The 24,786-nt window shown below is 39.1% G+C and overlaps 1 protein-coding gene and 1 pseudogene across 3 annotated transcripts in view; both read left to right on the plus strand.

Moving 5' to 3' along the window:
• Nucleotides 1–1,854: 1,854 nt before the first annotated feature.
• The window catches only part of MIGA1 (mitoguardin 1), a gene marked incomplete at its 3' end in the record, with an annotated part of 94,228 nt that continues 71,296 nt past the window's right edge, over nucleotides 1,855–24,786 (plus strand). Inside the window, exons 1-2 of one of the 2 annotated variants that reach the window (XM_079727110.1) lie at nucleotides 1,855–1,878; nucleotides 4,786–4,899. In XM_079727110.1, coding sequence (XP_079583236.1) covers nucleotides 4,801–4,899 — 99 coding nt within the window. In that variant the 5' untranslated portion in view covers nucleotides 1,855–1,878; nucleotides 4,786–4,800. Of the gene's footprint in view, nucleotides 1,879–4,785; nucleotides 4,900–24,786 lie in introns of those variants that run through there. The other variant, XM_079727111.1, reaches the window with a different exon arrangement.
• On the plus strand, nucleotides 10,371–10,801 carry LOC307048176 (2-iminobutanoate/2-iminopropanoate deaminase-like; annotated as a pseudogene). The gene has a single exon. The product of its transcript is annotated as a 2-iminobutanoate/2-iminopropanoate deaminase-like (transcript).

Genomic DNA, 24,786 nt, shown 5'->3' on the forward strand with positions numbered 1-24,786 from the left:
TGAGGCATAATGAGGGTTAGTACCTTGCCTAAGATCATGCACCTAGTAAGTGGCAGAGAAAGAATTCAAACTGTGGCAATCTGACTCCACAGTATTGTTCAGTACTATGCAGACAGGATACCCAAATTCACTAATGGTTGATGTAGCAAGTACCTCAGTATTTGAACAATAGCAACAACTAATATTATTTCATGAATTCCACTTCCTGGTTTGGTGAGCACTACATGATGACTTTGGTTATCTGGGGGAGGATCAGACCTTTAGAATTAATCCAAGTGCCATTTTTTTTTCCTGGGCCAGGATAGCAGAAGCTATCAAAGATATCAATGTTCAAATATAAGACTGTGTCTATCTGTTGCTAACATCCACATGGACCACCCTGTCCTATGGTTTAAGCTACTATTTGTTCAGTTTTCTTTTGCTTCTAGCTAACAGCATCCTACCTGATATATTCAATAATGACTAAGACTGAATATTCTGGTAACCCAGGAGAAGGGAGGCTTGGAGCAAATTACACTGATTTAGCAAAATAAATAAAATCTGATAGTTCTTATTCTCCTGTTAAAGAGTAAAATCCATACCCAGTGTGTAATAATATCTTTCTCCTAATGGTTATTGTGGAATTAAAGGAGATAGTGTTCATAGGAAAGTTGCTTTAAGTGGTAGTCATCATTATTACTGTTCTTCCCATGAGGCTGAATGTTTGGAAGTTGTGGGAAATAGGGAGGAGGCACAGACAGGAGATGGAGGAATAAACAAACATAGCCTTACAAATTCCAGGTTCTTCAAGTGTCAAGAGCACTGTTCACAAGTGCGCAATTCTCTCACACACAACTCAGTCTGTGCATTTTTAGTTATTATTCATCCGGTAACGTCAGACACTGGCATTACCATTCTCCCTATTTTCCATTTCACTAAATGGGAATTTTGAACACTACCAGAAAAGACTGTTCATTCTTGATTCTTAGATAGGAATAGTAGCATGTGCTCTCATGTTTTAGCAATCCTTACAAAATTATTTTGGCTTTTCACCACAAATATGCTCAGAAATTGGAATTTGAAAATCTGCAGTTCTGACGGAACGTTTTGGCTCAGGACTGCACATAGAAACAGCATGTTGTTTTCTGTTGTTCTCCCTCCCACTCCATTAGTTTACTGCGTATTAGACAGAAACTTGGAGCCGTGAATACATTGCCTAACCCCTCAGAGTTGACCATATTCACATATTATTTGGTAGCCTAATTCAGTAGGAAACGTGGAGAAAAGCTAAAGAGGAATTGAAATCAATAATAACTTCATCATTAATACAGGATTGGAATACCTCAACATTAATTTGTTTGGGGGCTGAGCGTCTATAGTAGTTCTTAATCTGGGACCTGTGGATTGGTTTTGGGCATCTAACCTCATATATATATATATATATATATATATATATATATACATACACACACACACACACACACACACACACGCACTATTTTTTCTTTTAATAGTATGTGAGTGTATTTTTTTAACACTGTATTTAAATGACATATGGAGAAAAGGCCCCATAGTTTTCACCAGATTCATAGTATGGTCCTAGAGCCCTCAAATGGTTACGAACTAGGATGCTAGCTCTTGATAGCACTGTAAGAGGATGCAATTCTTCCATTCTATATTTTACATCTATCTGGCAGGGTGAGAGCCTCTACCCTAAACAAAAATGGCGGGAACTGCTTCACACGTATCCCCTCACGCTGAAAGGCTAGGAGGGCCCCGCGACTTTCTCTCCACCTTCCCACTCCTGACCCCGGAAGGACTCCGCCCCTGGGGTCAGCCTGCGGCTTGCTGCGGCGGGGAGGTAGGCGTGGGCAGGCTACACTTACCCTGGAGCGCCAGGTACGCGGGTGGTGCAGGCGGGCGGAGGGTCGGGTGGGGTAGCAGTGGCCACGGGGTAGAGGCTGCTGGGCGGGCAAGAGTGACAGCCTGCGACCTCTGGACTCCGAGTGCGGGTGGAAGAACAGAAAGCCGGAGGGAGGCCCGCCCGGGACCGCTGAATCAGGGTGGGCTGGCGGCCGCTTGGAGCCGGACCGAGGGTCGGTCGGGGCGGCTGAGCCGAGAGGGAGCCCCTTTCCTGGTCCTTTTGGTAAAGAAAAAGGAAGCCCGCAGAGGAGAGCGCGGTGGGGGTGAGGGAGGCCTGAGGGAGGGGCAACTAGTGTGGTACAAATTCCTGCAAGAATGTCAGTGGTTTGAGCGGGGAGTGGTTTTTGGATGAGGAAGATTACGCTTTCCTTGAAGATGCTTTCCGAGAATAATTTAGCATCGGGAGGTTTGTGGCGTTAGAGGCCTTCTGTAAATAAAGTTGTTCAACTTTTATTTTCTGGAGGGAGGACTCCAAAAAGGTCTTGCTCGTGCACAGACCTTTATTATTATTTTATCATTATTGTAAGTAAGCATTTTTGCTGTGTTTCAAGTATCTTCTCAGAGCTCGGTTGTATAGATTATCAAAATTTTGTGGATATTTCAGACTTTCATTCTTGCTTGGATTATAAAATCCAATTTTAGGGTGTTTAAGAAACAAATTCTATTTATGACACTTATTTTTAACTCTCTCGTGGTTAGAATGGAGAGAAGCGAGTAATATTACAGAGTATAATATTTTGGGTGATGTTTTAGACCCCCCCTCTCGAAATTCGAATAATCATGAAACTGCCTTCATGTTTTTTTAAATTAATATTTATGAAAGCAACTGAAATGACCAGTTTTTAAAAGCTATTCAATTATTAATGATTAAGTTTGGAATCACTTCCTCAGTGATTTTAAATGAAAGGGAATGAGGTGGTTAGAATGCAAAAATAGACATTTGTCAGAATTCTTTTAAGAAAACCTCTGCAGCAAATTGAAGTGATTGCTTTATTTTCTTTCTCCTCTGCTTAAAAATCTGAAACTTTGTTATGGAGAAAATCACTTTGGGTGAATTACTCTCAGTACTTTTTTTTAAAAAAATTTTTTAATTTAATAGCACAGATAACTTTAATGATCCAGAATCTATTTCGTTACCAAAAATGTTTCTCTAAAAGAAGTTGTCAGTTTTTTTTGGGGTGGGGGGATAAATGTGCTTCCCCTCCTTTTTTTTGTGTAACATTTCAAAAAAGTAGTACATGTAGGCACTTAAACAATCAAATATTACAGAAGCACTTATAATGAAAAACAGTGGTTCCCTGCCCAGCCTCCCTACATCCCTAGTCTCATTCCTCAGAAGACTATTTTTCACTTGTTTAACTGTTTCTTCATGATTTCTTTTGTATTTCTGAATAATATGTCTCTATCACAGTTTGTTGGTTAGAATAAATGTACTTCAATTAGAACTAATTACACTGAGCTGAAATATTCTAATTAGAATATGAGTGAGGGGGAATTAAGTTTATACTCCTTGAGTGTCCCTAATAGGGAAAAGGTAAACGGTCAGTAGCAGTAACCCACCTTAAGAAGTATTACTGTGCTTGATGTGAAAGGAAACTACTACTTAATCAGTAGTTTTGATAGTTGTCCGAAAGAAAAAAAAATGGGGCTTATTAACGGAAGGGATTAGTCTACTAGAGTTTAGAAAAAGAGAGCAGAGATATATGCAGAAATAAAGGACTTAAAGTATAGCAAATAAGTTTTTATAGAGGGATTGTTGTTAGTTTCTGTTTTCTCTTTGGTAGTTTGTACAGCACTCTGCAAGGAAAGAAGTATTGAATTCGGTAGGCCTAAACATTCTGGCTAGTGGGGAAGCCTACTCTTGTACAACAGAAACAGTTCTCAGGCTCTTTCCCAGCCTGCATGAAATATTCCTCAGGGTCCGTTAACTTTGTGCTCACCACACAGCCTTTTATACTTAATTCAACTCCCTGCAATGTCTTATTTCAGAAAGGGTATGTTTCGATAGCATATAAAGGTATTCTTTCACTAGATAGTGTATTTCCTTATTATAAATGAGCAAATTTGTAAACTAATTTATATCAGTACTCTGTGAATTTGTTTAGTGTGTATCCAGCTGGGTACACTGATAAAATTGAGTTTCTGGCTCTACAAAGCATAGACCCAGACCCTGAACCATCATGTTTCTGTCAGTGTTCCGCTACCTTTAAGGGCCTTGCTCAGTGATGACTGCCTTCTCTGTGGACAACTGATGTTTCTTTCTTTGGTTTCAATAGAAATAGGCATTCAAACAATATTAAAATTTCATAGCATGTATGTCTTCTTTCAAGAGCTTTAAAATGGGATAGTAGGATCAACTATATTACAATATAAAATTAAAAATTTTCTAAAACGGGACAGTAGGAGAATAAATGCATGAGTTCTGAAGTTCAGTGAGCCCTGAGGTTCATTTCTAGCCCCTAGAGTCAAGATTCCAATCAGATTTCTTTCAGTACCTGCCCCCACCCAATGCTGTTATTAGAAGGAAATAAGTGGGAAGAAAAATATTTTAAATTACTATTTAACAGCTGAAACATTTATTTAACCAGAAAAGAGAGAATCTAGAACCTGCAGTTTTCTAAGGAAAATTTACTACTTGAACTCAAAATTGAAATCTAACTCATTTTCTTTTTGGTTACTTTGGTGATTAATAAACTTTTAGCTCAAGTAAATTTGGCTCAGAATGTTATTTTCTTCAGGTTAGTGTGCAAAAAGGAAAGCTGTTTAATTAAGTGCAAAAAAGAAAGCTGCTTAAAAAGAGTTAAATTTTCAATTTGTATCTTTCATTTGTAGAATAACCAGAAATCTTTGTGGCTAATATATTTTTTGTTTCATTTACTGAAGATTAGAAGAGGAGTCATGTCAGAAGAAACAGTAAGTGAATCACAGTTTTCCCTGAGGACAGCAGCACTAAGAGTGTTTGATCTTCCTCTGTCTTGGTACTATTCTCTCTGCCAGGTAAAAAAAAAAAAAGAAATACGAAGTTGAATAATAAGTCTATTGCTCAGAGCGTATTGTGTTTACAGTATTTAAATTTCATTTGGGGTTTTAAATGCTTCAAAGTATTTATTAAAGTAGTTTAAAACTTACTTGGTTTTTATTTATGTCACTTTTTTTGTTGTTATCATATTCATAACTCTTCAAAGGAGATTGCATTACTTTAAAGAAATCTTCCTACCTTAAGTGAATTTACAGTCTATTACAGTTATTTTCAGAGTTATGTTATTCAAATAGGCTTGTTCTCACTATTACAGTCCTTTAATTTTAACTTTAATTTATTGTGGTAAAATACATGTAACATAAAATTTACCATTTTAGGGCTTCCCTGGTGGCGCAGTGGTTGAGAGTCTGCCTGCCGATGCAGGGGACACGGGTTCATGCCCGGGTCTGGGAAGATCACACATGCCGCGGAGCGGCTAGGCCTGTGAGCCATGGCTGCTGAGCCTGCGCGTCCGGAGCCTGTGCTCTGCAACGGGAGAGGCCACAACAGTGAGAGGCCCGCGTACCGCAAAAAAAAGAAAAAATAATAATTTACCATTTTAACCATTTTTAAATGTGCAGTTCAGTAGCATTAGGTACATTGACACTGTTGTGCAACCAATCTTGAGAACTCTTTTCATCTTGCAAAACTGGAACTCTGGAGCCACTAAACAGCAATTCTTTATTCCCGCTCCCACAAGCTACTGGCAACCACCATTCTCTATTCTGTCTCTATGGATTTGATTTGACTACTCTAGGTACCTCATAAGTGGAGTTACATAGTATTTGCCTTTTTGTGACTGGCTTACTTCACTTAGCAAAATGTTTTCAAGGTTCATCCATGTTGTAGCATGTGTCAGAATTCCCTCTTTTTCCCCAAGTTGGATAACATTTGATTTTATGAATATACCACATTTTGTTTATTCATTCATTCATTGCTGGAACTTGGGTTGCTTCTACCTTTTGGCTTTTGTGAATAATGCTGCTGTGAACATGACTGTACAAGTATCTATTCAGGTTCCTGCTTTCAGTTATTTTGGGTATATACCCAGAAGTGAAATTTCTGCATCATATGGTAATTCTGTTTTTAATTTTTTGAGGAATTGCCATACTGTTTATGATAGTGCTTGCACCATTTTTTATTTCTACCAGCACTGCACAAGGGTTCCAATTTCTTTACATCCTTGCCAACACTTGTTTTCTGTTTTTTTAATAGTAGCCACTCTCATGGTAGTGAGTTGGTATCTCATCGTGGTTTTGATTTGCATTTGCTTAATTATTCATGATGAGCATCTTTTCACGTGCTTACTATCCATTCTTGTATCTTATATAGAAACGTAGAAGCTGCACGGCCTGCAGGATCCTAGTTCCCCGACCAGGGATTGAACTCAGGCCCCAGCAGTGAAAGCACTGAGTCCTAAGCACTGGACCGCCAGGGAATTCCCAATCCTTTTATATTTATATTTATATATATATATATATGTATATATATATATATATATTTTTTTTTTTTTTTTTTTTGCCGTACGTAGGCCTCTCACTGCTGTGGCCTCTCCCGCTGTGGAGCACAGGCTCCAGATGCGCAGGCTCAGTGACCATGGCTCACGGGCCCAGCCACTCCGTGGCATATGGGATCCTCCCGGACCAGGGCACGAACCCATGTCCCCTGCATCGGCAGGCAGACTCTCAACCACTGCGCCACCCGGGAAGCCCATTTTTTAATATATTTTTAAAATAAATTTTATTTATTTATTTTTTTGGCTGCGTTGGGTCTTTGTTGCTGCACACGGGCGTTCTCTAGTTGCTGCGAGCAGGGTCTACTCTTCGATGCAGTGCGTGGGCTTCTCATTGTAGTGGCTTCTCTTGTTGCGGAGCATGGGCTCTAGGCACATGGGCTTTAGTAGTTGTGGCACGCGGGCTCAGTAGTTGTGCCTTGCGGGCTCCAGAGTGCAGGCTCAGTAGTTGTGGCGCATAGGCTTAGTTGCTCTGCGGCATGTGGGATCTTCCCGGATCAGGGCTCGAAATCGTGTCCCCTGCATTGGCAGGTGGATTCTTAACCACTGTGCCACCAGGGAAGTCCCTCCTGTTATTTTTAATATCTGCTTCTAATGCAGTTTACACTCCATTGTAGTAAATAAAAAGATACGTATGGAAAGTAGCATTTATTTCACTAAACTTAAACACTGAATTTCATCAAATCTAGGATGATCATTTTTCACATTTCAACATTTCTAAAACTTGCTTGCATCTTAAAAGGATAGTACCTTAGATTGATAAAACATAGTATAATTTTATTTTATTTTTCTCTCTCTTTTTCTTTTTTTCACCATGCCGCACAGCATGTGGGATCTTAGTTTCCCAACCAGTTCCCCCACCTTAGTTCCCCCATCTTAGATCCCTGCGGATTGGATCCACGCCCCAGTCTGTGGAAGTGTGGAGTCTTAACCACTGGACTGCTGGGGAAGTCCCCTAGTGTAATTTTATATAGGCGAGGATGTTACACAGATGAGATGTATGAGAATAATACTAGTTAGTATTCACTATGTTTAAGACATTAGTTAGGTCATTTTTACATATAATGTCTCTAATCCTTAAAATAACCCTGGAATTTCTGTATCATCTCCATTTTACAAATCTGGCAGCTTTTTAACAGCTTAATTAACTTGTCTAAAATTGGGTATATAATATGGGATTTGAACTTGCATTTCTTTGATCCCGAAATCCATTTTCTCTCTCTTTCTTTCTTTTCCTTTTTAGGATTACATGATTAAAAGAAAATTTGAAAAATACAGAAAAGAATTAAAGAGAAAATAAAAATTGCCAACAACCCCTCTGTAAAAGTTTATTGGCTGTACTTCAGGTCTTTTATGTCTGCATATATCTCTCTGCTTCCCAGTCCCTCACTCCCCACCCTCACCACTCTGTCCCCCTCATTTGAGATTATAAAGTTGTATATTTTGAGCATTTTCTCTGTCATTAAAAATGCTTTATAAGTATAGGTGTACTATAGTTTATTGAATATTTCTCTATTTTTGAGTTTTTGGGTTGTTTCATCAGTTCATTATTTATATTTAAATCTTTGTCCAATTTTTAGATTTTTATTAAGGTAGATTCCTAGAGATGAAAATATTGAGTCTAAGTGTTTGGTATTTATTCTTTTATTCATTTATGTTATCACACCATTTGGATGACATTTAAAAAGACCAGCAACAGTACTCACTGTGTGTAAAACAGTGTGTTAGAGATTTTATATTGGTTACATTTACAAACTCTTTAATCCTTACAATGATTCTAAATTAATATTATTCTTTAAAATTTATTATTTGAATAGCTAATACATTTACATGGTTCAAAAACCAAAACTACACACACACACACACACACACACACACGTACATACATGGAGATGTTTTCTCTCAATGCCTACCCACTTCTATAGGTAACCGTCTAGATTACTTGGATATCTTTCAACGTTTCTTTATTCAGATATCAGCAAAAGCAATTATATTTTCCTTCCTTCCTTCCTTCCTTCCTCCCTCCCTCCCTCCCTCCCTCCCTCCCTTCCTCCCTTCCTTCTTTTCTTCGGCTGTGTTGGGTCTTAGTTGTCACGTGTGGGCTTCTCTCTAGTTGTGGCGTGTGGGCTCCAGAGCATGCGGGCTCAGCAGTTCTGACGCACAGGCTTAGTTGCCCCACGGCATGTGGGATCTTAGGTCCCCAACCAGGGATCAAACCCGGGTCCCCTGCATTGGAAGGCGGATTCTTAACCACTGGACCACCAGGGAAGTCCTATATTCTGTTGGTTTTTTAAAAAAATATTTATTTATTTATGGCTGCGTTGGGTCTTCATTGCTGTGTGCAGACATTCTCCAGTTGCAGCAAGCAGGGGCCACTCTTCATTGTGCATGGGCTTCTCATTGTGTTGGCTTCTCTTGTTGCAGAGCACAGGCCCTAGGAGCGCGGGCTCAGTAGTTGTGGCTCATGGGCTCTAGAGTGCAGGCTCTGTAGTTGTGGCACATGGGCTTAGTTGCTCCGCAGCATGTGGAATCTTCCTGGACCAGGGCTTGAACCCACGTCCCCTGCGTTGGCAGGCGGATTCTTAACCACTGCGCCACCAGGGAAGTCGCAATTATATATTCTTATTTTCTCTTTCTTATAGAAGGTAGGATACTACTTATGTTCTTGCTTTTTTTATGCTTAAAACACTTCCTGAAGTTTTTTCCATATTAATATATGTAGTTTTTTGTTTTTGTTTTTGTTTTTGTTTTTATTCCTGCAGCTACATGATGTTTCTGTATATGGACATTTGGGTTGTTTCTGATCTTGTTCATTACAAACAATGCTATAACGAATAAGCTTGATATACTTCAATTCACATAGGTACAGGTATAGGATAAATTTTTAGACTTCGGATTTCTGAGTCAAAGAGTAAATGTATTTAAATTTTGATAGATGTTGCTAAATTTCCTTCCATAAGGATAGTATTGTTTTGCACTCCCCAAAGCTTTGGGATTTTTGCCAGTTATTTTTGTGTGTTTTGCCCACACTGATTCTACTATACAACCTGCTTTTCAATCCTAAGAATAATTTCTGAGGCCAGGACTATTGTCCACATTGTTCCATGGAATATTTTTTTTTAAATAATATAAAGAATCATTGCAAGTAAACTTAAGGATACATCCTCTACTCTCAGTCATGGTATTGAGTATCCAAAACTCATTCCGTGTTATGAAATGCACTAAGGTGGGTCAGCAACCTACAGGCTATGGGCCAAATCCAGGCCGCTGCCTGTTTTTACAAGTGAAGTTTTATTGGAACACAGCCATGCTCATTTGTTAATGTATTATCTGTGACTGTTTTTGTGCTACAACAGCAGTGTTCATTGGTTACAATAGAGACCGTATGTTCCACAAGCCTAAAATAATTTACCTGTGCTTTACCAAAAAAGTTTGTTGGCCCTGTACTAAGAGAGTAGGCTATAGTTTGGATAGCGTCAAAGGGCCAAGAAAAGACCAAGGAAAAGCTCAGAGTTCTTGTTCAGACAGTTCTATAGCTTTAAATAGTTTTGTTGATTCTCCCAATTCAGAGTGTTATGTGGAAAAGACTAAGAATTAACTAAGCACTTAAAAAATAAAAATCTGTCTAAATGTAGTGTGGTACCTTGAGTTGGCCTTAGAATAGAAAAAGAACATTAGTGGAAAAACTGGTAAAAGCGGAATAAAGATTATAGTTTAGTTAATATTGTACTAATGTTAATTTCTCAGTTTTGACAAGAGTACTATGGTTATGTAAGATGTTACTATCAGAGAAAAACTGAGTGATATGGGAACTTTCTCTACTATCTTTGCAACTTTTCTGTAAATTTAAAATTATTTCAGAGACCCTTGAGATGCGAGTAGGAGCAGTGTACAGGGTAGTTGTCTCCGAGGGGTGGCAAGGGAAAAGGATTAACCATGTTGTCTTTGATCAGAAAGGTGATAAGCACCGCGAAAGCCCCAGCGGCCATTGGTCCCTACAGTCAGGCAGTGTTAGTCGACAGGACCATTTACATTTCAGGACAGCTAGGCATGGATCCTGCAAGTGGACAGCTTGTGCCAGGAGGGGTGGCAGAAGAGGCTAAACAAGCTCTTCCAAATGTGGGTGAAATTCTGAAAGCAGCAGGCTGTGACTTCACGAATGTGGTAAAAACACCTGTTTTGCTGTCTGACATAAATGACTTCAGTACTGTCAATGACATCTACAAGCAATATTTCCAGAGTCGTTTTCCGCAAGAGCTGCTTACCAGGTTGCTGCTTTGCCCAAAGGAGGCCGTGTTGAGATTGAAGCAGTAGCTGTCCAAGGACCTTGTGACAGCATCACTCTAAGTGGGCCCAGTGTTACTTAGTCTGGAATTTTAATAATGTTTTTAAATTAATGTCTTAATTTTTACAGTCTCTGTTGGAAAGTGTAAGGTTGACTGAAATATCTGAAGTTATTATGGAAATACCATATAATAAGGGGAATTGAACATGAGTTAAAGATTAATGATGCATCTAGTTACTGAAGTTATAAATTACACTTCTATAACACTCATATTACTAGATGTGGGAAAAGAGACACATTACATAGTTACATATGTTACTCATTACATGTTACGCATTACATAGTTACTCAGAAAAATAAAAGTAAAGGGAAATAACATGTAGGAAAGATGAGTTACTATTCCTGAGAAATAAGAGCACACCTAATTCAGTTAAACTATTAATTTAATGATGTGAAATATTTAGTTTTCATGTCAGATACATGATTCTGCTTTTACTTGAGTAAAATTATTTAAGTTTGAATGTTAGAGGTAAAGGAGAAGAAACTGGACCAAATTTTATATAGATAATATTTTTCTAATGGAAATAAAACATGCAGATTTAAAAAATAAATAAAATAATTTCAAAATAAGGTGTTTAAAAATTTTTTAAATTAAAATAATAAGTGCGTACATTTTTGGAATGTGTATCATGTGTCAGATATAACTTTACGTATGTTATCTCCTTTCACAACAACCCTGTGAGGAAGATGGTATTATTCTCATTTGTCCAGAGGTCACAGTTAGCATATGACATGTGGTGTGTTCAAGTTATCAGAGAGATTCATTCAAACTATGTTTATTGAGTATCTACTCTGTTTCAGTTGATATAAAGTGGTGAACAAGATCTAGATATAATCCCTGGCATTATTGAGCTTAGAACTTCAGTAACGCTCTTAAGAGTCCCCCTGCCAGAAAAAAAAAAAAAAAGTGTGTTAAGTACTGTGTTAGAGGAATAGATCAACTTAGTTCTAGTTAGAACTTCATGCTGAATAAAGGGAAATAGGTTATTGGAGCAGGAGACTTGTGTGTGACTAAATAGCTATTCTCTGTCTCCAGAGAACATTAGATGATGGGGGAAACTTGACAGGAATGTTAAACAATGGCATCGGGTTATGGAGTGGGGAGGACTGTGAAATCTGAGCACCAGGAACAGTGTCTTATTCCTTTCTTTGTATTCTCAGTGTTTGGCCCATAAGTTGGTACTCAGTTCATGTTGAATGAATAGGACACGTGTCTGGTTTCCATTTTGTCTGGAGGTAAGGAACTGTATCACCTCGAAAAGCCCCTCAGAGTTTGGGATCCAGAGATGCTGTATTTTCAGTGTTCCAGGCAATGATAATAGGAAGTAATTGACTTTCCTCTGGGGAAGAAAGAAGTAACAAAATGAGAAGTGATAGGCAGGAGTAATAGAGACTTTCAAACCTTGTGTCATCTAGATTACTTGTGATAAAAATCTTTTCCTGGGAAATTTACCTTATTTTTGTCATGGAAACGTTTCTTTTTTCATGAGATTATGACTGTAAGTTGTAATGGGTCTTTTATGCAAAAATAATATTTAACATACACACAGAACTTGGATCTTAATAAAAGTGAATTGATTTATATTGTATTTGAATTCATATTAATAAAAGCATATTATATTTCTGACAGTAGTTTTAATTTTGTATTTATGTCTCCTAATAGTTCTCTAACTTCAGTGCCCTAAGATATAGCAGAACTGACAATTTAAGAACACGTGATCACTTAGTTATGGCTGGGCCTGTGTTAATAGATTATTTTCTTTCTTTCCTTTTCTTTCTCTTTTTTTTTGGCTGCACCACATGGCTTATGGGATCTCAGTTCCCTGAGGAGGGATTGAAACTAGGCCACAGCAGTGAAAGTGCCGCATCCTAACCACTAGTCCACCAAGGAACTCCCAATAGATTATTTTCTTTAGTTGAGGTCTTAATTTTGTTATCTTACATTTGCTTGTTCAGTAAGTACTAATTTTTTTTTTTTTTTTTTTTTTGCGGTATGCGGACCTCTCACTGTTGTGGCCTCTCCCGTTGCGGAGCACAGGCTCCGGACACGCAGGCTCAGCGGCCATGGCTCACGGGCCCAGCCGCTCTGCGGCATGTGGGATCTTCCCGGGCCGGGGCACGAACCTCTGTCCCCTGCATCGGCAGGTGGACTCTCAACCACTGCGCCACCAGGGAAACCCAGTAAATACTAATTTTTATATTTGATCTAAGAAACATTTTTGGGGGGGGTAATGAGGTCAAGGCAGTTCATAAAATATAATGAAAAGTAAGGTGTTCTTAATAATAGTGCTATTTTTTAGAATTTATTATTGGTTGTTTAACATCCAAATTCCAGGAACTGTTTTGTTTTCCCTGAATCTCATTTGGTTGCAGTGAACACTGGAGCTGTGGTTCCAGAGGGAAAAACATAGAAATGGAAAGAAACAAATATTTGGCAATTCCTGTATGGAGACATTACTGAAGAGAATAATTCTTAGTTTGCGAAGGGAAAAAATCTGAGGCAACACTGGAATGTTCCAATTTTCCATGATAGTTTTGGAAGAATTTAAATGGATTTGGAAGAAAAGTAGAGTAAGAATAGTTTTAAATTTTTGTTAGATCACAGTCGCTGAGGCCAAATACTAATGACAAGTGGAAGTAAATCATTTCTGGTATACCAGAAAATGAGCAATTATTTTGGATTTATGTGTAGAACCAAGATGTTATTTTTTTTTATTCATTTAGTTTTAAAAATTTATCTATTTTTTATTTATTTTTGGCTGTATTGGGTCTTTGTTGCTGTGCGCGGGCTTTCTCTAGTTGTGGCGAGCAAGGGCTACTCTTCGTTGTGGCATGCGAGCTTCTCATTGCAGTGGCTCCTCTTGTTGCGGAGCACGGGCTCTAGATGCATGGTCTTCAGTAGTTGTGGCACGCGGGCTTCAGTAGTTGTGGCTTGCGGGTTTTAGAGCGCAGGCTCAGTAGTTGTGGTGAACGGGCTTAGTCGCTCCATGGCATGTGGGATCTTCCCAGACCAGGGCTTGAACCCGTGTCGCCTGCGTTGGCAGGCGGGTTCTTAAGCACTGCACCACCAGGGAAGTCCCGAAGATGTTATTTTTAAAAAACAGCTTTATTGAGGTAAAATTGACACACATTAAACTATACGTGTTTAAAGAATACAATTTAAGTTTTAACATATATGTGTATATGCCTGTGAAATCCTTGCCACAGTCAGGGTAATAAACATAGCTATGATCTCTAAAAGTCTATCATTCCCTTTTGTAATCTCTGCCTTTGCATCTTCCTGTCCAGCTCCCCTCCGCCACTTTTACCCAGGCAAGCACTGATCTGCTTTTTGTCACTATAGATTAGTTTGCATTTTCTAGAATTTTGTATAAATGGAATCATACAGTATGTACTTCATTTTGTCTGGCTTTTTTTCACTCAACTTAATTATTTTGAAATATATGCATGTTGTTGCATGTATCAGTAGTCAGTTCTTTTTTTATTACTGAACAGTATTCCATTGTATGGATATACCACAGTTTGTTCAGCTATTCACCTGCGATGGACTTTTGGGTGCCCTGTTTTGTCTTTTTTTTTTTTTTAATTATAAATAAAGCTGCTAAGAAATTTCTGTACTAGTCTTTGTATGAACATATGGTTTCACTTCCTTGGGTAAATACTTAGGAGAGGAATGACTGAATCAAAAGTAGGTGTATGTTTAATTTTTTAAGGAAATACAAGACTTCTTCCAAAGTGGTTATACCATTGGTATGGCCAGTTTTTTTAATTTTTGCCATTCTAAAATAGGTGTGTGGTGGAATCTCATTGTGGTTTTAATTTGCATTTCCCTAATGACGAGTAGTGTTGAATGTGCTTTCATGTGCTTATTTGCTATCTGTTTATTTTCTTTGTTGATGTGTCTGTTCAAAGCTTTTGCCCATGTTTTTACATTTATTTATTTATTTTTAACATCTTTATTGGAGTATAATTGCTTTACAATGGTGTGTTAGTTTCTGCTTTATAACAAAGTGAATCAGCTATACATATACATATATCTCCATATTTTGCCCATTTTTATTTTTTATTTATTTTTTTTTTTTTTTTAGGAAATGTTCAGACAATTCTTTAAAAAAATATTTTCGAAGCACCAAATGACACAGACGTCCTACTTTTGCATCAGACTGTTTGTAACTTCATATAAATGCTCTTTGGAAGCAGGGACTCTAGTGGAACCAGTCTGATAACAATGGGAAAATGTTTTGAAATGGTTGAAATCAAGGTTTCATCACAAGAACAAAGAGGATAGGCCAAGGTGGTGTACTGATGTGAGCTTGTATTTTCACCAAAGCTGCCCCATACAGATTGAGCCTTTGCTGCCAATCTAAAGCACTTTTGAAATGGTACTGCTGTGTTTGCAGTCTTTTTTTTTTTTTTTTTTTTTTTTTTTTTTTTATTTTTTATTTTTTGCTTTATCACAAATTTAATCAGTTATATGTATACATATGTTCCCATATCCCCTCCCTTTTGCGTCTCCCTCCCACCCTCCCTATCCCACCCCTCCAGGCGGTCACAAAGCACCGAGCTGATCTCCCTGTGCTATGCGGCTGCTTCCCACTAGCTATCTACCTTACGTTTGGTAGTGTATATATGTCCATGCCGCTCTTTCACTTTGTCACAGCTTACCCTTCCCCCTCCCCATATCCTCAAGTCCATTCTCTAGTAGGTCTGTGTCTTTATTCCTGTCTTACCCCTATGTTCTTCATGACCTTTTTTTTTTCTTAAATTCCATATATGTGTGTCAGCATACAGTATTTGTCTTTCTCTTTCTGACTTACTTCACTCTGTATGACAGACTCTAGGTCCATCCACCTCATTACAAATAGTTCAATTTCATTTCTTTTTATGGCTGAGTAATATTCCATTGTATGTATGTGCCACATCTTCTTTACCCATTCATCCGATGATGGACACTTAGGTTGTTTCCATCTCCGGGCTATTGTAAATAGGGCTGCTATGAACATTTTGGTACATGTCTCTTTTTGAATTATGGTTTTCTCAGGGTATATGCCCAGTAGTGGGATTGCAGGGTCATATGGTAGTTCTATTTGTAGTTTTTTAAGGAACCTCCATACCGTTCTCCATAGTGGCTGTACCAATTCACATTCCCACCAGCAGTGCAAGAGTGTTCCCTTTTTTCCACACCCTCTCCAGCATTTATTGTTTCTAGATTTTTTGATGATGGCCATTCTGACTGGTGTGAGATGATATCTCATTGTAGTTTTGATTTGCATTTCTCTAATTAGTAAAGATGTTGAGCATCCTTTCATGTGTTTGTTGGCAGTCTGTATATCTTCTGTGGAGAAATGTCTATTTAGGTCTTCTGCCCATTTTTGGATTGGGTTGTTTGTTTTTTTGTTATTGAGCTGCATGAGCTGCTTATAAATTTTGGAGATTAATCCTTTGTCAGTTGCTTCATTTGCAAATATTTTCTCCCATTCTGAGGGTTGTCTTTTGGTCTTGTTTATGGTTTCCTTTGCTGTGCAAAAGCTTTTAAGTTTCATTAGGTCCCATGTGTTTATTTTTGTCTTTATTTCCATTTCTCTAGGAGGTGGGTCAAAAAGGATCTTGCTGTGATTTATGTCATAGAGTGTTCTGCCTATGTTGTCCTCTAAGAGTTTGATAGTGTCTGGCCTTACATTTAGGTCTTTAATCCATTTTGAGCTTATTTTTGTGTATGGTGTTAGGGAGTGATCGAATCTCATACTTTTACATGTCCCTGTCCAGTTTTCCCAACACCACTTATTGAAGAGACTGTCCTTTCTCCACTGTACATTCCTGCCTCCTTTATCAAAGATAAGGTGACCATATGTCCGTGGGTTTATCTCTGGGCTTTCTATCCTGTTCCATTGATCTATCTTTCTGTTTCTGTGCCAGTACCATACTGTCTTGATTACTGCAGCTTTGTAGTATAGTCTGAAGTCAGGGAGCCTGATTCCTCCAGCTCCATTTTTCGTTCTCAAGATTGCTTTGGCTATTCGGGGTCTTTTGTGTTTCCATACAAATTGTGAAATTTTTTGTTCTAGTTCTGTGAAAAATGCCAGTGGTATTTTGATAGGGATTGCATTGAATCTGTAGATTGCTTTGGGTAGTAGAGTCATTTTCACAATGTTGATTCTTCCAATCCAAGAACATGGTACATCTCTCCATCTATTTGTATCATCTTTAATTTCTTTCATCAGTGTCTTATAATTTTCTGCATACAGGTCTTTTGTCTCCTTAGGTAGGTTTATTCCTAGATATTTTATTCTTTTTGTTGCAATGGTAAATGGGAGTGTTTCCTTGATTTCACTTTCAGATTTTTCATCATTAGTATATAGGAATGCCAGAGATTTCTGTGCATTAATTTTGTATCCTGCAACTTTACCAAATTCATTGATTAGCTCTAGTAGTTTTCTGGTAGCATCTTTAGGATTCTCTATGTATAGTATCATGTCATCTGCAAACAGTGACAGCTTTACTTCTTCTTTTCCAATTTGGATTCCTTTTATTTGCTTTTCTTCTCTGATTGCTGTGGCTAAAACTTCCAAAACTATGTTGAATAAGAGTGGTGAGAGTGGGCAACCTTGTCTTGTTCCTGATCTTAGTGGAAATGGTTTCAGTTTTTCACCATTGAGGACGATGCTGGCTGTGGGTTTGTCATATATGGCCTTTATTATGTTGAGGAAAGTTCCCTCTATGCCTACTTTCTGCAGGGTTTTTATCATGAATGGGTGTTGAATTTTGTCGAAAGCTTTCTCTGCATCTATTGAGATGATCATATGGTTTTTCTCCTTCAATTTGTTAATATGGTGTATCACGTTGATTGATTTGCGTATATTGAAGAATCCTTGCATTCCTGGGATAAACCCCACTTGATCATGGTGTATGATCCTTTTAATGTGCTGTTGGATTCTGTTTGCTAGTATTTTGTTGAGGATTTTTGCATCTATGTTCATCAGTGATATTGGCCTGTAGTTTTCTTTCTTTGTGACATCCTTGTCTGGTTTTGGTATCAAGGTGATGGTGGCCTCGTAGAATGAGTTTGGGAGTGTTCCTCCCTCTGCTATATTTTGGAAGAGTTTGAGAAGGATAGGCGTTAGCTCTTCTCTAAATGCTTGATAGAATTCGCCTGTGAAGCCATCTGGTCCTGGGCTTTTGTTTGTTGGAAGATTTTTTATCACAGTTTCAATTTCAGTGCTTGTGATTGGTCTGTTCATATGTTCTATTTCTTCCTGATTCAGTCTTGGCAGGTTGTGCATTTCTAAGAATTTGTCCATTTCTTCCAGGTTGTCCATTTTATTGGCATAGAGTTGCTTATAGTAATCTCTCACGATCTTTTGTATTTCTGCAGTGTCAGTTGTTACTTCTCCTTTTTCATTTCTAATTCTATTGATTTGAGTCTTCTCCCTTTTTTTCTTGATGAGTCTGGCTAATGGTTTATCAATTTTGTTTATCTTCTCAAAGAACCAGCTTTTAGTTTTATTGATCTTTGCTATTGTTTCCTTCATTTCTTTTTCATTTATTTCTGATCTGATTTTTATGATTTCTTTCCTTCTGCTAACTTTGGGATGTTTTTGTTCTTCTTTCTCTAATTGCTTTAGGTGCAAGGTTAGGTTGTTTAGTCGAGATATTTCCTGTTTCTTAAGGTGGGATTGTATTGCTATAAACTTCCCTCTTAGAACTGCTTTTGCTGCATCCCATAGGTTTTGGGTCGTCGTGTCTCCATTGTCATTTGTTTCTAGGTATTTTTTTATTTCCTCTTTGATTTCTTCAGTGATCACTTCGTTATTAAGTAATGTATTGTTTAGCCTCCATGTGTTTGTATTTTTTATAGCTCTTTTCCTGTAATTGATATCTAGTCTCATAGCATTGTGGTCGGAAAAGATACTTGATACAATTTCAATTTTCTTAAATTTACCAAGGCTTGATTTGTGACCCAAGATATGATCTATCCTGGAGAATGTTCCATGAGCACTTGAGAAAAATGTGTATTCTGTTGTTTTTGGATGGAATGTCCTATAAATATCAATTAAGTCCATCTTGTTTAATGTATCATTTAAAGCTTGTGTTTCCTTATTTATTTTCATTTTGGATGATCTGTCCATTGGTGAAAGTGGGGTGTTAAAGTCCCCTACTATGATTGTGTTACTGTCGATTTCTCCTTTTATGGCTGTTAGTGTTTGCCTTATGTATTGAGGTGCTCCTATGTTGGGTGCATAAATATTTACAATTGTTATATCTTCTTCTTGGATCGATCCCTTGATCATTATGTAGTGGCCTTCTTTGTCTCTTCTAGTAGTCTTTATTTTAAAGTCTATTTTGTCTGATATGAGAATTGCTACTCCAGCTTTCTTTTGGTTTCCATTTGCATGGAATATCTTTTTCCATCCCCTTACTTTCAGTCTGTATGTGTCTCTAGGTCTGAAGTGGGTCTCTTGTAGACAGCATATATATGGGTCTTGTTTTTGTATCCATTCAGCCAATCTGTGTCTTTTGGTGGGAGCGTTTAGTCCATTTACATTTAAGGTAATTATCGATATGTATGTTCCTATTCCCATTTTCTTAATTGTTTTGGGTTCGTTATTGTAGGTCTTTTCCTTCTGTTGTGTTTCTTGCCTAGAGAAGTTCCTTTAGCATTTGTTGTAAAGCTGGTTTGGTGGTGCTGAACTCTCTCAGCTTTTGCTTGTCTGTAAACGTTTTAATTTCTCCATCAAATCTGAATGAGATCCTTGCTGGGTAGAGTAATCTTGGTTGCAGGTTTCTCTCCTTCATCACTTTAATTATGTCCTGCCACTCCCTTCTGGCTTGTAGAGTTTCTGCTGAGAGATCAGCTGTTATCCTGATGGGGATTCCCTTGTGTGTTATTTGTTGTTTTTGCCTTGCTGCTTTTAATATGATTTCTTTGTGTTTAATTTTTGACAGTTTGATTAATATGTGTCTTGGCGTATTTCTCCTTGGATTTATTCTGTATGGGACTCTCTGTGCTTCTTGGACTTGATTAACTATTTCCTTTCCCATATTAGGGAAGTTTTCAACTATAATCTCTTCAAATATTTTCTCAGTCCCTTTCTTTTTCTCTTCTTCTTCTGGAACCCCTATAATTCGAATGTTGGTGCGTTTAATGTTGTCCCAGAGGTCTCTGATATTGTCCTCTGTTCTTTTCATTCTTTTCTCTTTATTTTGCTCTGCATTAGTTATTTCCACTATTTTATCTTCCACCTCACTTATCCGTTCTTCTGCCTCAGTTATTCTGCTATTGATCCCATCTAGAGTATTTTTCATTTCATTTATTGTGTTTTTAATCGATGCTTGATTCATCTTTAGTTCTACTAGGTCCTTGTTAACTGTTTCTTGCATTTTGTCTATTCTATTTCCAAGATTTTGGATCATCTTTACTATCATTATTCTGAATTCTTTTTCAGATAGACTGCCTATTACCTCTTCATTTGTTAGGTCTGGTGGGTTTTTATCTTGCTCCTTCTCCTGCTGTGTGTTTTTCTGTCTTCTCATTTTGCTTATGTTACTGTGTTTGGGGTCTCCTTTTTGCCGGCTGCAGGTTCGTAGTTCCTGTTGTTTTTGGTGTCTGTCCCCAGTGGCTAAGGTTGGTTTAGTGGGTTGTGTAGGTTTCCTGGTCGAGGGGACTAGTGCCTGTGTTCTGGTGGATGAGGCTGGATCTTGTCTTTCTGGTGGGCAGGTCCACGTCTGGTGGTGTGTTTTGGGGTGTCTGCAGACTTTTTATGATTTTAGGCCACCTCTCTGCTAATGGGTGGCGTTGTGTTCCTGTCTTGCTAGTTGTTTGGCATAGGGTGTCCAGCACTGTAGCTTGCTGGTCGTTGAGTGAAGCTGGGTGCTGGTGTTGAGATGGAGATCTCTGGAAGATTTTCGCCGTTTGATATTATGTGGAGCTGGGAGGTCTCTTGTGGACCAGTGTCCTGAAGTTGGCTCTCCCACCTCAGAGGCACAGTACTGACTCCTGGCTCCTCAATTTGGGATGATTTGTTGTCTATTCATGTATTCCACAGATGCAGGGTACATCAAGTTGATTGTGGAGCTTTAATCCGCTGCTTCTGAGGCTGCTGGGAGAGGTTTCCCTTTCTCTTCTTTGTTCTCACAGCTCCCGGGTCTCAGCTTTGGATTTGGCCCCGCCTCTGCGTGTAGGTCGCCGGAGGGCGTCTGTTCTTCGCTCAGACAGGAAAGGGTTAAAGGAGCAGCCTCTTCGGGAACTCTGGCTCACTCAGGCCGGGCGGGAGGGAGGGGCACGGAGTGCGGGGCGAGCCTGCAGCGGCAGAGGTCGGCGTGACGTTGCACCAGCCCGAGGCGCGCCGTGCGTTCTCCCAGGGAAGCCGCCCCTGGATCCCGGGACCCCGGCAGTGGCGGGCTGCTCAGGCTCCCGGAAGGGCGGTGTGGACAGTGACCTGCGCTCGCACACAGGCTTCTTGGCGGCGGCAGCAGCAGCCCCAGCGTCCCACGCCCGTCACTGGGCTCCGCGCTTTCAGTCGCGACTCGCGCCCGTCTGTGGAGCCCCTTTAAGCAGCGCTCTTAATCCCCTCTCCTCGCGCAGCAGGAAACCAAGAGGGAAGAACAAGTCTCTTGCCTCTTCGGCAGCTCCAGAGTTTTCCCGGACTCCCTCCCGGCTAGCTGTGGCACATTAGCCCCCTTCAGGCTGAGTTCTCGCCGCCAGCCCCAGTCCTCTCCCTGCGCTCTGACCGAAGCCCGAGCCTCAGCTTCCAGCGCCGCCCGCCCCGGCGGGCGGGCAGACAAGCCTCTCGGGCTGGTGAGTGCCGCTCGGCACCGATCCTCTGTGCGGGAATCTCTCCGCTTTGCCCTACCCAGGTATGTGGGGAGTTTCTTGCCTTTTGGGAGGTCTGGGGTCTTCTGCCAGCGTTCAGTAGGTGTTCTGTAGGAGTTGTTCCACGTGTAGCTGTATTTCTGGTGTATCCGTGAGGAGGAAGGTGATCTCCGCGTCTTACTCTTCCGCCATCTTACCCGGAAGTCTATTTTGCCCATTTTTAAATTGGGTTTTTTGTTTTCTTATTATGTTTGGAGAATTCTTTATATACCCTAGATACAGTTCCTTTGTTAGATACATGATTGGCAGCTATTTTCTCCTAATTCGTGGATTGTCTTTTCATTCTCTTAACAGTGCCTTTTATTTTTTATTTTTATTTTTTTCTGTTTCTTTTTTTTAACATCTATTGGAGTATAATTGCTTTACAATGGTGTGTTAGTTTCTGCTTTTTAACAAACTGAGTCAGTTATACATATACATATGTTCCCATATCTCTTCCCTCTTGCGTCTCCCTGCCTCCCACCCTCCCTATGCCACCTCTCTAGGTGGTCACAAAGCACTGAGCTGATCTCCCTGTGCCATGCGGCTGCTTCCTGCTAGCTGTCTATTTTACATTTGGTAGTGTATATATGTCCATGCCACTCTCACTTTGTCACAGCTTACCTTTCCCCCTCCTCATATCCTCAAGTCCATTCTCTAGTAGGTCTGTGTCTTTATTCCCGTCTTACCCCTAGGTTCTTCATGACCTTATTTTTTTTTCCTTAGGTTCCATATATATGTGTTAGCATATGGTATTTGTTTTTCTCTTTCTGACTTACTTCACTCTGTATGACACGCACCTAGACTCTAGGTCCATCCACCTCACTACAAATAACTCAATTTCGTTTCTTTTAATGGCTGAGTAATATCCCATTGTATATATGTGCCACATCTTCTTTATCCATTCATCTGATAATGGACACTTAGGTTGCTTCCATCTCCTGGCTATTGTAAATAGACCTGCAATGAACAATTTGGTACATGACTCTTTTTGAATTATGGTTTTCTAAGGGTATATGCCCAGTAGTGGGATTGCTGGGTCATATGGTAGTTCTATTTGTAGTTTTTTAAGGAACCTCCATACTGTTTTCCATAGTGGCTGTATCAACTTACATTCCCACCAACAGTGTAAAAGGGTTCCCTTTTCTCCACACCCTCTCCAGCATTTATTGTTTCTACATTTTTTTTTTTTTTTTTTTTTTTTTGCGGTACGCGGGCCTCTCACTGTTGTGGCCTCTCCCGTTGTGGAGCACAGGCTCCGGACGCGCAGGCTCAGCGGCCATGGCTCACGGGCCCAGCCACTCCGCGGCATGTGGGATCCTCCCAGACTGGGGTATGAACCCGTGTCCCCTGCATCGGCAGGCGGACTCTCAACCACTGCTCCACCAGGGAAGCCCTGTTTCTACATTTTTTGATGATGGCCATTCTGACTGGTGTGAGATGATATCTCACTGTAGTTTTGATTTGCATTTCTGTAATGATTAATGATGTTGAGCATTCTTTCATGTGTTTGTTGGCAATCTGTATATCTTCTTTGGAGAAATGTCTATTTAGGTCTTCTGCCCATTTTTGGATTGGGTTGTTTGTTTTTTTAATATTGAGCTGCATGAGCTGCTTGTAAATTTTGGAGATTAATCCTTTGTCAGTTGCTTCATTTGCAAATATTTTCTCCCATTCTCAGGGTTGTCTTTTGGTCTTGTTTATGGTTTCCTTTGCTGTGCAAAAGCTTTGAAGTTTCATTAGGTCCCATTTGTTTATTTTTGTTTTTATTTCCATTTCTCTAGGAGGTGGGTCAAAAAGGATCTTGCTGTGATTTATGTCATAGAGCGTTCTGCCTATGTTTTCCTCTAAGAGTTTGATAGTGTCTGGCCTTATATTTAGATCTTTAATCCATTTTGAGCTTATTTTTGTGTATGGTGTTAGAGAGTGTTCTAATCTCATACTTTTACATGTAGCTGTCCAGTTTACCCAGCACCACTTATTGAAGAGGCTGTCTTTTCTCCACTGTATATTCTTGCCTCCTTTATCAAAGATAAGGTGACCATATGTGCGTGGGTTTATCGCTGGTCTTTCTATCCTGTTCCATTGATGTATATTTCTGTTTTTGTGCCAGTACCACACTGTCTTGATTACTGTAGCTTTGTAGTATAGTCTGAAGTCAGGGAGCCTGATTCCTCCAGCTCCATTTTTCGTTCCCAAGATTGCTTTAGCTATTTGGGGTCTTTTGTGTTTCCATACAAATTGTGAAATTTTTTGTTCTAGTTCTGTGAAAAATGCCAGTGGTAGTTTGATAGGGATTGCATTGAATCTGTAGATTGCTTTGGGTAGTAGAGTCATTTTCACAATGTTGATTCTTCTAATCCAAGAACATGGTATATCTCTCCATCTATTTGTATCATCTTTAATTTCTTTCATCAGTGTCTTATAATTTTCTGCATACAGGTCTTTTGTCTCCTTAGGTAGGTTTATTCCTAGATATTTTATTCTTTTTGTTGCAATGGTAAATGGGAGTGTTTTCTTGATTTCATTTCAGATTTTTCATCATTAGTGTATAGGAATGCCAGAGATTTCTGTGCATTAATTTAGTATCCTGCTACTTCAGCAAATTCATTGATTAGCTCTAGTAGTTTTCTGGTAGCATCTTTGGGATTCTCTATGTATATAGTATCATGTCATCTGCAAACAGTGACAGCTTTACTCTTCTTTTCCAATTTAGATTCCTTTTATTTCCTTTTCTTCTGTGATTGCTGTGGCTAAAACTTCCAAAACTATGTTGAATAAGAGTGGTGAGAGTGGGCAACCTTGTCTTGTTCCTGATCTTAGTGGAAATGGTTTCAGTTTTTCACCATTGAGGACGATGTTGGCTGTGGGTTTGTCATATATAACCTTTATTATGTTGAGGAAAGTTCCCTCTATGCCTACTTTCTGCAGGGTTTTTATCATAAATTGGTGTTGAATTTTGTCCAAAGCTTTCGCTGCATCCATTGAGATGATCATATGGTTTTTCTCCTTCAGTTTGTTAATATGGTGTATCACGTTGATTGATTTGCGTATATTGAAGAATCCTTGCATTCCTGGAATAAACCCACTTGATCATGGTGTATGATCCTTTTAATGTGCTGTTGGATTCTGTTTACTACTATTTTGTTGAGGATTTT

The sequence above is a fragment of the Hyperoodon ampullatus genome (genome assembly GCF_949752795.1).
Source record: "Hyperoodon ampullatus genome assembly, chromosome: 2".
NCBI lineage: Eukaryota > Metazoa > Chordata > Mammalia > Artiodactyla > Ziphiidae > Hyperoodon > Hyperoodon ampullatus.